General features: G+C 39.7%; 1 protein-coding gene across 4 annotated transcripts in view; it reads left to right on the top strand.

Annotated features, from left to right (window-relative positions):
* Nucleotides 1–18653, top strand: part of DLGAP1 (DLG associated protein 1) — a 598634-nt gene that overhangs the window by 571202 nt on the left and 8779 nt on the right. For 3 of the 4 annotated variants that reach the window (XM_075826387.1, XM_075826388.1, XM_075826390.1), the window contains 2 exons: nt 4800–4891; nt 7484–7636. In XM_075826387.1, the coding sequence (XP_075682502.1) occupies nt 4800–4891; nt 7484–7636 (245 nt within the window). Of the gene's footprint in view, nt 1–4799; nt 4892–7483; nt 7637–7934; nt 8746–18653 lie in introns of those variants that run through there. The other variant, XM_075826389.1, reaches the window with a different exon arrangement.

Below are 18653 nucleotides of genomic sequence, written 5' to 3'. Positions count from 1 at the left end.
GTTTCATGTCACAGGTCCACCATGGCAAGACTGGGCAAAGCAAGAAGACACAAGGTAGTTATACTGCATCAGAAAGGTCTCTCCCAGGCAAAGATGTCATAGCAGACTGGGGTTCCAAGATGTGCTGTTTAAGCCCTTTGAAGAAGCACAAAAAAAATGGACAATGTTGAGGGCTGTAGTGGTCGGCCAAGTAAAGTGCAGCAGATCAAAGACACATCATGCTTACTTCCCCTTGAAATCAGAAGAAGTCCAGCAGTGCCATCAGCTTAGAACTTGCAGAAACCAGTGGGACCCAGGTACACCCATATACTGTTCGAAGAAGTCTGGCCAAAAGTGGCCTTCATGAAAAAATTGGGGCTAAAAAGCCATACCTTCGATGTGGAAACAAGGCCAAGCCACTCAACTATGCACCAAAACATCGGAATTGGGGTGCAGAAAAATGGCAGCAGGTGCTCTGGACTGATGAGTCAAAATTTTAAATATTTGACTGTAACAGAAAGCAGTTTGTACGCCGAAGGGCTGGAGAGCGGTACAATTATGAGTGTCTGCAGACAACAGTGAAGCATGGTGGAGGCTCCTTCCAAGATTGGGGCTGCATTTCAGCAAATGGAGTTGGGGATTTGGTCAGGATTAATGGTGTCTTCAATGCTTAGAAATACAGGCAGATACTTATTCATCATGCAATACCATCAGGGAGGGGTCTGATTGGCTCCAAATTTATTATGCAACAGGACAACGACCCCAAACATACAGCCAATGTCATTAATAACTATCTTCAGCGTAAAGAAAAACAAGGAGCCCTGGAAGTGATGACATGACCCCCACAGAGCGCTGATTTCAACATCATCGAGTCTGTCTGGGATTACATGAAGAGACAGAAGGATATGAGGAAGCCTACATCCACAGAATATCCGTGGTCAGTTCTCCAGGATGTTTGGAACAACCTCCCTGTCGAGTTCCTTCAAAAACTGTGTGCAAGTGTACCTAGAAGAATTGATTCTGTTTTGAAGGCAAAGGGGGGGTCACATCAAATATTGATTTGATTTCTCTTCTGTTCATTCACTTTTCATTTTGTTAATTGATTTAAAAAAAATGAACACTACTATTTTTGAAAGCATTCATATATATATATATACATATAAAATCTATTTTATCTATACATAAAACACAATTGTGGGTCTCAGAGATTTTGTGTTTATATCATGCTTTCTGTCAGGATGGGTTTCTGGACGTAACTAGATACATATGTAAGCATTCCGTCTTTAGAGCCATATGAAGTTTTCACATAGCTGAAAGACATTAACTTTTCATTGTTAACAGTAACCTTTCTTTCCATCCCTGCTACACTACAGGAGTTAAAGCATTTCATTTAAAAAAAAAAAAAAGGACATTTCCTAAGAAAACATATGGTCTGCTCACAGCAAAACTCAGGAACTTTTGCAGTACAAGCATTATTTATCATATTAAGCTGCAAGTTATTTTACCTCTTCCCACTGGGTGGTCCTCAAGTAAGGAATAGTTTGGCTGAGGTAGAATGTACTCTAGAATTATACATGAGAACTTGTTGCTGGGGTTTCCAGACAGTGGGAAAGAAGCTGCTTGCAGCTGATCCTTCACCCTTTTGGATTTTGTTTAAAGGGTTTTCAAGGCTATAAGAATGACTCCCTAAGGGCTTGAAGTGTAAGAATAAAAAAATGTTTTATTGTACCTAACTTATTAATACGGCTTCATTCCTGTGCCATTTCTTCCTGCTATTCCCAGTCCTCTCTGCTTACAAAATGTATGTAGTAACGTAACAAGACATCGTCATAAGCAGAGAGGACCAGAACACGGGCAGCAGTGGTACAAAGTGGTATTGTAAATCATGCGTTAGAGCAGTAACTTTCATATAGCTGACATGTTCGCAAAAATAACCCCAACAGAAAGAAGCCATAATCCCTACAAGAATATTAATGTGACTGCCCTTGCCCTTGAGCTATATGAAACATTGGTAGGGGCCAAAAAAATACTCACCACTGCCGCATTCTCCTGTGACTCTTCCTCTGTCTCTCAGCTTGAGAATAGACACTGGTAAATGATGTCACCAGCTGTGCCAGTCTGACTTGTCCACTTGTGATGACATCTAATTATAGACATCACCATAGTGTATGGAGCATCTCAGACTACTGCATACCCCATGTAGCCACTGCAGAGAAGTGCTTATTTGAAGTCATCGATGGTCATGACTACCATGATCCTATTGAGGAAAGGATGAATTCTATTCAGTCCTGATAGCATATGAAAAGCAGCTGTCACACCAAACAGTCACTTTAACAACCCTTGACTATTGATGTAACCTTTGATTTACTTATGGCCCTTTTAGGAGGCAATTTTAAAGTGGAAATAAAAGATTCAACAAATGTAAACACTTTTGTAAAAGTAACATTTTAAATTTGTTGCCATTTAATTCATAAAATAGCTACATGGAATGTCAGAGAGTATGCACAGTAACATTTGTATGGACAGTGTGAGAACGCAAACATAAAGATATAAAAATAGTAACCAGCTGTATGGTCCAATACAGAGTAAGATGGCAGAACTGGAAATTCTACCCCAAAAGCTACATAAATCTTACTCATGTAAAATGTTAAGTATGGATAAGTATTTAAGATTTGCAGATTTCTCAATGAAAGTAACTAACAGCACACAATGGGGGGCAGGGATTACTATGACAGCTATCAAATAGCCCAGATCACTTCCTAACATGTGCTGCTACCCCCACGCTAGGTAATAAAGGGATGTTTGTCTATGTGAACATTCTGCTATATGCCCAAGTTCCAGAAGTTAAAAAGACAGAATTGGCCTTGCTTATATTTTCAGTACTAACCCATATTGGCCACATATGTTGTATTGACGTTCTTTAAGATTAAAACCCCAGCTAGTCAGAGTGTAGTTTTACTACAGGGTCCCGCTACAGAAAATCTGCATTGTATTGAATCTCTTTTCCTTGAACTGCTGCAGCTAACATGAAGCCAGACCACTCCCAGTAAAATGATCCAGGCCCTTGTAGGACAAAGCCGCCCTTGTGTGAAACAGCTGCTTCATGGAGCTAGCTCATTACAACTTGACAACAGCCTGTAACACTGCGGGGATCTGTGCGCCATTATCTCACTGGCAGCTAAACTGCTTGATAAACTCAATAGTTAGGATTCAAGGCTAGAAACACAAACTGTATGTGTATGTGTGCAAAACATATGTACATATGTGCCGGTGTATCATTTTGGGAGACCATTTTTTTTTTCATTCGTGGAAAATAGAATCTTTGATAAACGTTTTTCCAGACAAAAATTTGTAAAAGAAAAAATAAATAAAAATTTTTTAAAAAAGTTTTTGATAGCAGGAGGCAATAAGAAACTACGGCTGCACACTAAGAATCCCTATGTGAAGTTACTGACCAGTCTGAGTCTTAGATGTCAGAAGATGAGGCTCTCACCTTCCTTTGCTTGGAGACTGAAGAGCCTTCTGTCTGTCTTGAAAGCACAGCAGTCAGTTCAGACTTGCAAAGATAAAAGCATTCTTGACATTATTAGCTTCCTAGTAACAGCACAGTGAGGAGATTTACTGACAATGCTTAACCAGATACCATTCCATTTCTGTTGTTATCCTCTGCAGCTCACAAAGTAAGGAATCAATTATGTCTTTCTTTAATCTAATTGCTGCCATAGAATAAGGAAAGGGTTTCTTGTGAGTCTACAGGTGCACATTCATTTATGGCGCATACCTCAACGCATACAATAGTAAAGATTCCACAGCACAACATGTATTGGTGTATGTCATTTTGCTTATATTATTTATTTCCCAGTGTTTATATAGCGCCAACATAAAATAGGGAACTCCAAGCAGATGTTGTCCTTGGTATCATTCGAGCCCAGGGCCCCAGTACTGCAAGGCAAAAGTGTTAGGCCAATTTCGCAGACGTAGTCTTGACGCGTTTTTGTTGGAATTTTGGGTGCATTTGTTTACGGCGATAAATGCTGTGGCCAGAGGTTGGTTTGACGTCTATTGTGAAACATAAGAATTGCTACATACATACCGTTTTGGAGCATGTTCTAGGTATGGTGTATTTTTCTCCATAGTCGTCTCAATAGAACTTCAAAAACGCCAGCAAAAATGCCAATAAATAAGAAAAAAACAAACATATGGAGACGCATTAGAGATTGTTTGGGGAACTACATATGTGCACTGTGGAATCGTCTTTTTTCCGTATCGCAAATTGTGATCTTTATTTCATAGTACTTTATTAATATTCTGTGTTTAACCATAATCTATAGCATAATACACAAAAGGCCAAAATTGTTTTAGGTATAAAAACGATTTCCTGTGTTATATTGAACCCTGACCCAGAAGTCTTCTGATCTACTTTATATTCTTGTGTAAGTATAGAATACTTAGGAGACCTCTAATCTTACATTTCATAGCCCAGTGATATGGCAGTGTGTTATATAGAAATAACGTGTTTTAGACATAGTATGCTACAGTAGTAGTGTGCGATAGTAGTGCTATCTCACATGGATGGTTAAACTGCCTGGTAGCTACTCACTGGGTACACCTCCAGAATGTAAAATCAAATATAACACACACTCTAGGACCATTCCATTAAGTGATCACTGAGCATACCGGCTCTACTGTGACAGGTCCATGGCATCTACACTTTCTTCAACATGAAGGCGTAACCAACGTACAACCACAAGATCAATGCCAAGTAAATTCTCCGGGCAACACTTTATGAAAACATTAAACTGTTCTCTGTACTCTTGCAGTCTTAGAGAAGATTCACAGTGCCGTTGGCTGTGCCCAGCTCCTGATGTCACAGAAATTCTACCAGTTCAGAGAACTGTGCGAGGAAAACCTGGTATGTAAAGCCCATCTCTCACACAATAATATCACCAATTTATTGCTTCCTGTGTGTATTGAATTTCATAAAAAATATCAAAAATGTTGATAAATACATGCAGCTGACCTGGCATGCTTATTCCTTGGGAATTTTCTGCACCCTTTTATTTTGTCTGGCTCAACATGCTTTCAAAACTACAGAAAGTTTTCTTGTTTGTAATCCCCCTCATTACAATTCCCTGGTGAACATCAATGGCTTGTATTGTATACAGAACATTGTTTGTGTTTCCATATGTACATTTGCCCAGACATGCTAACTCCAGTGCTAGCATGAGTAATTGTATTCCAGTAATGCACTGATATAACATGCCTCTCCAGTTATTAGGTATTAGCACTTCTGATGACCTAAATCCCAGTAATTGCTGTCATTACTCTTCTTCACCTCATATCTGTCATAGATGATGTTAAAATGGGTAAAATGGTGCCGCAGCTTACCAATGACTCCAACCTCAGTATATATTTTTGTAATGTTGTCTTTTCTTTCAAGGGCACCTTGGTGAGCTGGGCAGATGGATAATGCTTTGCCATTTATATTGTTAGTCAGAGGTTGATAGATATGCTAGAGTCAGGACATTCTTAGAAAGCACCCATAAAGCCAAATGTCAGAATCAATCAGTTGGTTAAGTCGATGTTGGACAATATCACTAAAGGACAAAGTAGGGGAGGACTCTATCCACAACATTCAGAATTAATCAAATTCTTCCAGTTAAACTACTACTCCTCCCATTCAGTAAACTTATGTATTCTTTATCTGAGTTTTTCCATGAATTTCTCAGAGTTGGTAGTTGGAGTTTGCAAAGAACTTTACCAAGAAGTACAAGGACAAAAACTTACTGGGCTGGAAAAGATACAGTGAAAACTTTTTGAGATGACCGTCCAAAATTTTAAAAATTCTCTTCTAGAGGGGAAAGCCTCTCAAAGAGAATGACGAATACGTATAGTGTATAATGGAACTGAAAATCTGATCTAAATAATGAAGTGGTCTTCACAAAGAGGTGGTCTTTTGGAGAGAACTGTATATGAACAACCCCTGCCTATAACGGGGACCCATAAAATGGCACCAATTCTTGCCGTAAAAAAAAAATATATATATATAATTGCATACTTTGATTAAAAGATTTGTTTATTATAAAAGCCAAATAACTAACATGCCAATTGAAATCTTATGAGAATTCCACTAATGGCTTTGGGTGGAGTTTCCAGCAGTGTCGAACCAACGAAATTCTCTAAATAATCTGAGATCAGTGGGTTCTCTTGGCTGGGTGTCCTGTTTTAATTTCCTATTATCAGAAAACAAGGAGATTAGACCTCAGAACTGTTCCATGTTGCTACTATATTAATGTTAATGAGGCAAGGGAACATGCAGAATTATAGGTCTAGCTTTGAGGTACGTTGGTTTCACACAGAGCTTCATAACTGGACTGGCACTAAACAGTTAGTAAGAATTACACACAAGATAATCAATTTGATCAATCATTAAATCAGTCTGTGGCACTTAGTGATATTTATCCATTTAATCTATAGAAGAACTAGCCAGATCAGCCTTTTAATAAGGTTTGAAGATGCACACACAGGTCAATAAGAGCTTCCTCTGCAGTATTCCTGCTGTCATCCTCTAACTGCATTGGATAACTTTTGTGTCATCTCGCATCCTATACTAGTGAAATGGAACGTATAGGGGTGAGCATACTACTGTGGTCCTGAGGAGACACCTGCCGAACATTTGCAGCACAGATGCTGAGCTCATGGTGTGATTTCCATAATAACATGATTTGATGAAGTTCTGAGTTCCTGCTTCGAATCTGAATCTCCATGATTTTCTTCTATTATGACAAACACAGCACATGTCCAGTCCAGTACCTCATGATGTCAGGAGCTTCATATTGTAGCCATCATCACTACATCGTGGTAATACGATGGTATCTCAACTTGTAGAAGTATTAGAAGGGTGCAGGAAGGTTAGGAAAAATTGGTGGAAGAACCACTTTAAAAATAGAAAAGTTATCTAATTTACTCTACACACCAGGTTATGTAACTTGTCGCTCTCTTCATGAATTAGGACTACTTTTGTCATACTGAGGTCTTTGATTCCAAAGCTTTCTTGAATCAAAGACAATAACTTTCATAATTTAAGTGACTCTACTTAGTAGACAATCATGGGAATGGAAAGAAGTGATTTAACAATCGCATTACTCAAATGATTCCTACAGCCACACCATTAGATATGTTTATTTGAAGTGGTTGTCCCATGAAGACCACCCCTGTTAGACAAATCCGGTTGTATGACTTCTCTAACCCCCGGTGTCCAGCTGTTATAGAGTGCCCGCCCTCTATGATGTTCATCTGGAGAGGAGATATCCTGATGCAACAACCCCTTTAACCTAACTAGACCTTGTTATATATTTTTACTGTGAAACTCTCTCAGAATTATGTACGGCTGGCCAATTTATCGAGTACATATGACTTGTCCTCTTCTGTGTCATTCATTAAATAATATAGAGCTTTAACAGAAAAGTACCAACATAATCCCTATTGTGTTTGTATTTGGCAGAATCCTAATGCACACCCAAGACCTACTTCTCAGGATTTAGCTGGGTTCTGGGATATGCTACAATTGTCCATAGAAAACATTAGTATGAAATTTGATGAACTTCATCAGTTGAAGGCCAATAACTGGAAACAGATGGACTCTATTGATAAAAAGGTAAGTAGCATAATACATCTTGCTGTATAACATTTACAACAATAAATTACAACTTTGAGCAGATTCCTATATTATCAGAATACAACCATCGGGATTATATAACCTGTTAAGCACTGGTAGGATTAAGCCCTGACTGACATACAGAACAAGGCTCGTTTCTAAGTGTTCTACCGGTTGACTGGTTCTCAGTATGGCTGAAATGAATTGTTTGCAATGGCATTTTATTCTGTTGAGAAAAAATAGTCTTGTAGTATATTTCGGTGTAAAGCGCAATCATCAATTTACTTGCACATTCTAGGAGGTGCTACCAAGAAAATTAAGGAAGCACAGAAAACACCACTGAACCTGCTATTCACTACAAAAAACAGCAACAAAAACTGCAAAGGAACCTCTGCCATCCTTCAAAACTAGGACACAATATACCCTTAACTTATTACGTGTAATTATTTATATCTTTTTGGTGGGGTGTTCATTCTCAGGTAATATTTTAATATTTTCCCTACAAAATGAATCATTTGCCGATTGTAAAACATTTCACTTCAGATGCAGATCTGACAAGGTCTACACCTTTAATTTGTGATCTCCTTTTAACAAACTACCTGTCAGGTTTCCACTGATAACTGTCCAGCAGCCGCCTCTAAATTTGTGAATTCTATCTCTTTAGGTGGTATAAGGTGATATTATTGTAATTATTATTGTAAAAGATCACAATTTTGGGTACATTTAAAATAACTCTTACCTTGGAATAAGGATGTCACTGTAAGGAGCTAGCATCTAACTAGGTTTTGAACTGTTCATATTCGGCATGCTAAAGAAGTAAACCATTTACTATTATCTGAAACTAAGTCCCACAATTGTTGTGATCTAGTACGAAGGCACTTTACATTCTGGGCTACTCCGAAAGACCAAAACAAACATCTTTTAAGGAATAAAGAAACTATTAAGACTTGCTTCAAACATACTTAAAGTAAACTCATGAAAGCCATCACTTACCTGTGCTCTTTTATTAGTGAATTGAAGATTTTAATTATTAAATTCTTATAATTTCTGTGGCCTCTTTTGGAATATTAGGCTTTCTTTACACCACATTTGACCAATATATTTTATTTAAAAATTGTTTTTATTAAGATTTTCCAAAAGCATATAAAGACATTTCAAAGATATGGTATTTTGTTATATATAAGTCATACATTGCAGAAGAAATATATGTTACATCAATACATTCTCCAACCCGGAAGTCAAGTCGAGAAAGCATAAAGAAAATTACATAAATCAAGTATCATCATGGCTAATAAATGATTTGGAACAAGTACCAATTCACATAACTTTCTTGATCAAAAAGGGGGGGGGGAACATGGAACAGGAATGAAGGAAAGTAAGGAAGGCGAAGTCGGGGAGGGGGTAGGTTCTGGATTTTTGTTCAGCTGATATCAATGTCGCTGAAGATAACAAGAAGTACAAAGCATATTATGGATAATATATGAACATCTAGAGTGAGACGACCACGTCTTGACCAATATATTTTAAATGTCTTTGGGAATTCTGATATAATGTTTAAGACCCTCATCAATTACCCAGAGTCGAGACCATCTATAAACATCTCTTTACATGGGCCAATTATCAGGCAAACTAGCGTTCACAGAACGCTCATTCCCCATCATTGCCCTGTAAACAGGGCACCAATCAGCTCGTTCATCGGCGGATTGTATCGTCTATGCAGCCAAAAAGATTACCATTGCCGGCAGCACATCTCCGGCAATGGTAATATTGGTAAGACGTGCTGCCGACATGATAGAAATGTATGGGGACAAGCGATCGTAGTGATGAGCGCTCGTCCCCATACATATCTCCTTGTGAAAGGCGAAAACAAACACTGATCAACGAGCTGTCTCGTTGATCGGCGCTTGTTTACACGGTCCATCACGTGTCAGAGGACCCTTACTCTAGTGGACCAGTTCATGTCCATGCATTACCCAGGCAGCCCATTGATTGATTTGAGCACATGGTGCTGGCCTTTCCTATAGATTAGACCCTGTGATAGACTTATTGTTGGGGGACTATTATAATAAAATGGGATTGTACAAAGTGGACAGCTCTTTTAAAAAATAGTAAACTGTAAAAAAAACTGTCTTATATGCAAAACCAATTCTATACATTAATTCACCTAGATTAGATCTATCTGCTCCTTCTTCTAGTATACTTCTAGTTCTGTCGTAAAGAATGGTGTAGCAAGCTACATTATTGTGCTCTTTAAAAAAAAAAAGTATCCCTATGTCTACCGGTTAAATGTAGGCTAAAAGCACACACTTTTGGCATATGCTGACCCCATAGAAATCTATAAGAGCACTACATTATAAATTGGTATACTAATGTATACTTAAAGGGGTTTTCCACTTTCTGAAAACTGATGACCTATCCACTGCATCAGTATATGATCGGTGCGTGTCCGACATCCGGAGCCCACACTGATTCGCCACTCCAGCTGCCTCCGAACACCGGACGATGTTGCAGGAAGCAGATGGCTCCGGTCAAAGAATAGCGGCCGAGCTACAGTATTGCAGCTCTGCTCCTATTCAAATTAATAGGAGCAGAGCAGCAGTTCTGCCAAACGGCCGCTATGCAATGGTCGGAGCCATCTGCTTCCGGCTCCAACTACTGCATCCCGTTCCAAACATCCGGTTCACGGAGGCTGCCGGAGTTGTGGATCGGTGCAGGGTCCGGATGTCGTACACGCACCGCTCAAATACTGATGACCTATCTGGTGGATAGGTCATCAGTTTTCAGAAAGTAGACAACACCTTTAAGTAGTACCACAAACATGGTGTGAACAAAGCCTAAATAGGCAAAGAGAAATGGAGAGTAAAAACAGATGTGCTCCATTGGGTGTAGCAATAACATGATGCAGAATGGAGACTTTCATGATATTGAGGTAACACCAGGCCTAACACCTGAATGAAGAAATCTGTGCAACCTGTTTCTCAAGTATGTTCCAGTTTCTTCTGTTTGCTGGGCCAAACAACCGGACAGAAAACTTTTTGGTCATCTTAAGACAGGAATGTCAAAGTAAGGTCACATGTTACATTTCAATGGATAGCTTTAAACCATTATTATAAAGGCTCATAGAATATGTATTAGATTATATTCACTTCGACACAAGCAAGCTACATAAACAACTAACCTAATAACTATGGTGTAAGAATAAGGTTTAGAACAACCTGTATAAATTATGTGACTAGATTACATGATTTGTTTTGTATGGTACTACTGTAATACAAGAAAATTATTCAATACTTAGCTGAGATTTGTTGGTGCTACCTCTCCAGTCTCGGATCGACCTTTGCAAGACATTCGAGTACAGTCATCAAAATAAAGCTTTTTCAAATCCATGCACATGCTGCAGAAACAACCCCTTCCGATGTATGACATGTTTATAACAAATGTGCCACGTGTGAACCTGCCCTTAAAAATACTTTCCCCATGTTGAACATTTTTCCCGCACACACATTTACAACATCAATGCAGGTTATTATTTACAGTAAATTGCTTGGGGATCCGTCTATAATTTTGTACTAACATGTAGAACTTGGATTCTCATGTCTGACATAGGGCATCATAGATTTATATAAAATATTTCAAATATAGCAGTAACCACTTACAAAGTGAAACATATAATAACATACTATATAATAAATCACAAATTTCCACATAGGTTCAAGGTACTCCATTATTGGAAATTAATATATGGTAAATTTTGTTGTTTTCTAATAAATTTCTATAATAAGTCGGGGTGTTTTATGATGTATGATAAATTTTAAATTTTGTTGCCTGGTATTGGAAACAGTCAACAAGCGTGTCAACAAGCTTGATGAAGATTAATTCTATATGCATTCCATATGTGAACTACAAGAAAAAGTATTAAATGAATAGCTTTAGGTCCAAATGAGCGAGAATATTAATTTTGTGGCTATTTTTGAATTTATTATTATTTTTAAGCTAAGTACTGCATATTTTAAAGTCCAAGTTGGCTTATATAACTGGCAAAAAAAATTCTATAATGGCAAAAACCACCTCAAATAGATTCTCCCTTGTAAGCACCACATGTAGCAAGGATCGAGCCTGGACCCCTCACCAGGTTTCAACAAGAATATAGAGTTTATAGCAAGTTCTCATATAGTCCCTAAAAAAGTGAACACCCTACTAAACAATTGCTAGGAGATCCATCTCCGCTTTTAACCTTCTAAGTTTTTTACCTCTTCTATAGTTTGTTGTTTAGGTTTAATGGTCCATTACAGTGCCTCCACAGCAAATTGATCAACAATAATAATAATCAAAAAAAATAAGAATACTGTGAGTAAATGAATGTGATATAGCCTTTTCTACCTCACTGGAAGTAATAGTCTTCCATCATGACAATTTATACTCCGATAGGTTGATGGCAATTATTTCAATAGTGTTAGGAGATATTCAAATGAAAGTGCCAGAGACATGCTAGAAATTACCCATGTTCCTTACACCATGACAATACATTACAATCAGCATATCGTACAATTATGGCCCTGCTACATACATGTGAAAAATCACTATACATTTGGGTATTAGGCTGGGTTCACACGACCTATTTTCAGGCGTAAACGAGGCGTATTATGCCTCGATTTACGCCTGAAAATAGGGCTACAATCAGGGGCGTAACTAGGAAAGACTGGGCCCCATAGCAAACTTTTGACTGGGGCCCCCCCTCCCCTGGGTGTCACACAACCCCCCCCCTTGTAGATAGTGCCTTTTTTACAGCCCCCCACTCTGTAGATAACGCCATACAGCTACCCCCCTGTAGATAACGCCATACAGCCCCCCTGCAGAGAACGCCATACAGCCCCCCCTGTAGAGAATGCCATACAGCCCCCCCCTGTAGAGAACGGCATACAGACCCCCCTGTAGAGAACGGCATACAGCTCCCCCCCTGTAGGGAATGCCATACAGCCCCCTCTGTAGGGAACGCCATACAGCTCCCCCCCCTGTAGAGAACGCCATACAGCCCCCCCTGTAGGGAACACCATACAGCCCCCTGTAGGGAACGCCATACAGCTCCCCCCCCTGTAGAGAACGCCATACAGCCCCCTGTAGGGAACGCCATACAGCTCCCCCCCCTGTAGGGAACGCCATACAGCCACCCCACCCCTGTAGGGAACGCCATACAGCGTTCCCCCCCCTGTAGGGAACGCCATACAGCGTCCCCCCTCCCAAAAAAATTCGACCTACAGTGTGTCCTACAAAATACATGCATCCCCTCTCCACAGGATCTCCACAGGATAGGGGATACATGAGTGATCGCTGGCAGCGATAGGGAGAACGGGGGACTGAAAGTCCCCTGAACTTCTCCATCACAAACCTCTGACTTCCGGCGTCTGCGCAGCTCAATAAAAATGAAAGGAGCACTGGTCACGCATGCGCACAAGCACGACCGGCGCTCCATTCATTTCTACGGAGCTGCCGACACAGACCCCGGAAGTCCGAGGTTTGTGATGGAGAACTTCAGGGGACTTTCAGTCCCCCGTTCTCCCTATCGCTTCCAGCGATCACACATGTATCTCCTATCCTGTGGAGATCCTGTGGAGAGGGGGATACATGTCTTTTGCTCTATTTTGTGCCTTCAGGACCAGACACCGTTTAGCCATTTTTAGCACGTGTTAGTTAAATGGCTATAACTTTTTTATTTGTTGGGCTAACGATGTGATTTTTGCGACGTTTTTTTCTGTTTCATTTTTTATCGTTTCATTTTTTATCGTTTTTATACACACCTTTTTTGCTATTTTAGAATTTTTATTCATAAAGTTTGAAAATAATAGTAAAAAAATAAGCTTTTTTAAATTTCAGCTATTTTTTTTTTTGGTAATAACATAGTTTTACCCTAAAATAGACCTTTTATTTCTGATAGTCATTGTCTACCGTAAATTTTTATATATTACATGTCCATATTAGGGTAATTGGGTCAGCGCTAGCGTTACAACAATGATTGGCGGGGGGAACGTTTTTTTTTGGGGTGGGTATTTTATGTGTATTTATTATTTACATTTTTTTTTAACTTTACTTTATTATTTTTTTATTACTATAGTCTGTCCCCCAAAGGTCAAAGAAGACCTTTGAGGAACTTTATATATATTTTTTCTTTCTTTTACACCATGTTTTTCCACTGTAACTGGAGCTGCACAGCAGCCCCAGTTACAGGGAAAATCAGTCCTCTCATAGTGACGATTGTCACTAATAGGGCTGTGCTGGGTCTAGTAAGACCCAGCAGCAGTCTGCCACTAACGGCACCCGGCGATCATGTGACCAGTCACATGATCACCGGGAGGAATAGAGACAGCGCCGCTGCTGCTGTCTCTATTCCTGTACACAGCGCGCATTCAGCGCTGTGTACAAGTGATCAGAGAAGACAGAAGCAGCGAAAGCTGCTTCTATCCTCTCCTCAGGATCCCCGGCAGTCACTGACAGCCGGAGACCCGACATTCAGCTGCCCGATCGCGCGGGCAGCAAGTTAAAACCCGAGCCGTAGAAAGTCTATGGCTCAGGTTTTAAGGACCCTGACCGCTGGCCGTAAAAATACAGCCAGCGGTCGGGAACCAGTTAATGGCAGAGCGGGGAGATACCTCCCTGCTCTGCCGTAGTGTTCGGTGGCGTCCCGCTGTAGCAGCCATAGCGGCTGCTAGCGGAGCCTCCGGCCATGGTGAGGGCCCGTGCCGGTGGGCGACACGGGCCCCCTCATGCCGCGGGCCCCGTAGCAGCCGCTACTGCTGCTACGGCGGTAGTTACGCCACTGGCTACAATACGTCGGCAAACATCTGCCCATTCATTTGAATGGGTTTGCCGACGTACTGTGCAGACGACCTGTCATTTACGCGTCGTCGTTTGTCAGCTGTCAATTTACTGCAATTATTTAACTCGCACGCTGAATGGCGTAAAAAATAATAATGTAAACACCAGAATCAATGTTTTTTGGTTGCCTTAAAAAATTAAATAAAAAGTGATCAAAAAATCGTATGCACCAAAGAATGGTGCTAATAAAAACTAATGCTCGTCCTGCAAAAAATAAGCCCTCACACTGCTCAATCGATGAAAACATATAAAGGTTATGGCTCTCAGAATGTGGTGAAACAGAACAATTTTTTTTATTTACAAATTATTTTTTCCTATTTTCTGTTATCTAAAACCTGCGTGCGTCTTATAGTCTGAAAAATACGGTAGTTATCTAATGTAAAGTTTAAGAGTCTATGATTTTTTTCATAACTTTTTGTTACTTTATGCAGTTTAGGAAAATATTAACAAGCGGAATAGCTGCCTGGTATCCATGACACCCTGTCTAGGTGATTATTATATGAGGACATTGAGACACATTGACTGAAGTAGTCACAGAAAGATCTGGGTTCAGGGTATACAAAATAGATTAAATTAAAAAAATAGCATATTAAAAATGAAAAAACAAGAGAGGCTTTTATATTGACATCCACTGATATTCAAACCCCATTCACATACAGAGTAGAAAATACGCATCCAATTTTTCAAATCTGCAGCATGTCCTATCTGCAAATTTCCACTGCGGATTTCACCCTTTGCAATGCAGCGGGTGAAATCTACAACAAAACATGAATGTTGCAGATTTTGGTGTGGATTTTAAAGCTGGTTTAACAATGTAAGCGGTTTGTTAACCCGGCTTTACACAGTGACAGTTTTGCCATGAGTTTCTGAGAAGCTAATTCAAAAGTGACAACCAGTACGCTAGATTTCCTGCTGACACTCTTGCCAAAATGGAGAAAAAAAGAAAATTATTTTTGACTGCTTTAACTTCTAATTTACTAACGTATGGCTGTTTAGACATTTTGGGAGGAATTGGCTCTATTCACACTGTGGTTGAGACATACACCTATACAGTTGCATACATCTGTCATCAACTACCATTGTAAAAAACAAAACATCTGATCCTCAGTATATGTTTCTTTGCGGGATCGCCGTGTATTAAATATTGTAGTCGATTATTCTTTTTAACACAGTATAAAAAAGATATACTGATGTATACCGGACAAAGTATGCCAAAGGGACAATCATTTGGTATTTATTTCAATATGATAGCCTATGGGTACATCAGGAGATTTACCCTGCATATATGCCGAACAAGCACCACAGCAAATGCTAGCGAACACCAAACAAGCACATAAGCCAAACAAGCATCACTGACATGGTGTGAACATAGTCTTAGGCCTCATGCACACGACGGTAGTGTTTTTTAATGTCCGTAAATACTGATCCGTAGTCATTCGCATATCTGGCATGCTGTCCGCAAATACGGTCCGTAGTGCATCTGTATTTACGGATCCTCAAAAAAAGGAGGGCTACAAATGATGTCACCAACGTGACCCAACCCCTTGAAAAGGTCACATGATTGATGAGGCACCATTTTCTTGGGGAATCCCCTGCCATCGCATAGCAACGCTTCTGCAATTAAGGATGGAAACAGATGCACATTCGTAGCCGTCTGCAATTTTTGGGCTAGTCCGTGCTGCAATTGCAGACAGGAAAAGGACATGTTCTATATTTTGCGGATCCTTTCTAAGGCCCAGAAACACATCCGTAAATATACGGAATGGTGTCCGTGGCATATAGAAATTAATGGGTCCACAGATTATGGGTAATTACTGATCTGAAATTACAGATAAAAACTACGGTCGCGTGCCTGGGGCCTTACGTACATAGGTTTCACTTAGCCATAGTACTGCCTTATATTCGAGTTAGCAATACGACTGCAATACCTGGATCCTGAACCTAGATCACCACGGAGGCCAGTTATAAACTGCGGAGTTCATGTGTTTCAGAGCATACAGTGTGGATATCACATGTTGCAGCGCCCTACACAGCCAGTGGTCGGGAGCATCACTTTGCATGGAAAATTTTGAATGGGAGGCAGCGCTAAAGCCGCATTGCAGCTGCAGGGTCCTAGCGATATGCCATTACTTTATGAGACAGGAAAACCCATTTATTTCTAAGGTGTCACATTGCCATGTTACTGGTCCATACAAGCTGTGATTTGTACGTTGCAGTACGACAGCCACTTGAATGAAGCGATACTGCATTGCCCAGTACAGCCGGCGGCAGGGAGCGCCTCTGTGCTGGATAAATTGTGAAGCGGACACAGCACAGAAGCCCCTTTCTTCTCAGGATCGGTGGGGTTCCGGAAGTTGGGCCCCACCGGTCAAAAAGCGATGGCATACCCTAGCGATATGCCATCACTTTATCAGAAGGAAATAACCCTTTACGGTTGTTTGAGCTGAGCTTTCGTGCCTAGTGAAGAGCTAGAACTGTGATCCAGTAGAAAACAAATAAAAATGTATATTTTATAGTAGTAATATTTAGTTTTGTTAAAAAGTTTATATTTTTTTTAATTGCTGTTTATCAGCACACAGCTCAGTACAACCTTACTTTACCTTATTCTTAGCCTTAGTTTTCACATACACCAGAAAATACAAAACAATAACTTTTTTCATTTTCAAAATTCTGAAACATTTATGGATTTTACAGCTGATCTAATCCATTTAAGACCTGAGTGTGAGAAAGTTGGATATTAACAATTTGACATCCAGTGTCATCTTGTTCTTTGTGTTTTTTTCTTGTTAAGTCAGCTTTTTAAATCGAGCCATGATTTCTATAAACAGCCCTAGGCTAAAAGTTATACTTTTGTGTCACTGCTCTATCCACTTGTAACCTTACAGTTGAACTAGCACGACCTTGTTAGGACACTTTCAAGCACATTTTGTGCTCACCCTGTGACACTCAGGTGCCTGGATTATTGCTTTGCTGATGTAATTTGTCTAGTAAACTGTCCACATTACCGTTTTCTTACATTACATTTTCATTGCTAAAAATATTTTTTTTTTCAAAGTTTTGCCATATAACTTCCTTTTATTATTTAACTTATGAAAAATTATTATTTGCCCCTTTTGTGTCATTTTATCCTTAGACTTTAAAGCCAGAAAGTAGTTTTAAACTAAATATTAAGGCATTAATGCAATGTCGCAATATGAACATGGGCCATGAAAACAAGCACCGATCAATGAGACAGTTCATTGATCGGCACTCGTTTGATCCTTTCACAAGGAGCAATGATCGGTTATGTCTTTACTATGATCGTTCATCCCCATACATTTCTATTATGTCGGCAGCACATCTCCCTGTTTACACTAGCTGACTAGCGACCATTTTATTGACCGCGTCAACTAGCAGATCAGCCAATGAACAAGCAAATGCAAAATAAGACTCTGCACTTTAATATTAGTTTCACTCGAGCGTAATATAAGTGCATGTCCATGATGCTGTTAATTCAGGCCATCAGACCAGCGGTCAGGCCAAGATTTGTAGCCATAATACATGCCTAAGGCCAGATTCACAACGACGGAACCCTTGCACAACTGAGACAAACGGAAACCATTGGGACCGGATCCGTCACCACTGAAATCAATGGTGATGTACCTATGGTTTCCGTTTGTGGCAATCAGGGCTCTATTCTGACGAAAACCTCAGACAGAACATCAGAATAGAGCCCGAACGGATATGTGAACAAAGCCTTACCTGTGTACAGTATAATCGGTCAACACAGTGTACACTCAAAAAGCGTATTGTACAGATTACAACATGTGTTATTGAAAACTGCGCTTTAATAGCTCACTCATCTGTGGATACACGTATTGGCACGCTGCCTTATTTTTGTACTCCTTTATTAGATTCTTGCATTAAACTGAGTTAGTTATAGCTCATGTGTGCCAACAATATGCATATAGACTTGATTTATTTTAATACAAGCCGAGCAGCTTTTACTGTCTCCTCGCTGCAAACTGCTGAATGATGTCATTGATTATTAACCTTATTTGACTGTTGTGAAGCCATAGCTGCTTTATATTAATAGAAATCAGGAAAACCATACATCTGTATTTACTTACATGCCATGAAACATATGTAATCTTTGGTTATGTACAAT

The sequence above is a fragment of the Rhinoderma darwinii genome, chromosome 5 (genome assembly GCF_050947455.1).
Source record: "Rhinoderma darwinii isolate aRhiDar2 chromosome 5, aRhiDar2.hap1, whole genome shotgun sequence".
In the NCBI taxonomy this organism is placed as follows: domain Eukaryota; kingdom Metazoa; phylum Chordata; class Amphibia; order Anura; family Rhinodermatidae; genus Rhinoderma; species Rhinoderma darwinii.
This window is presented reverse-complemented; position numbering and strand designations above follow the sequence as displayed.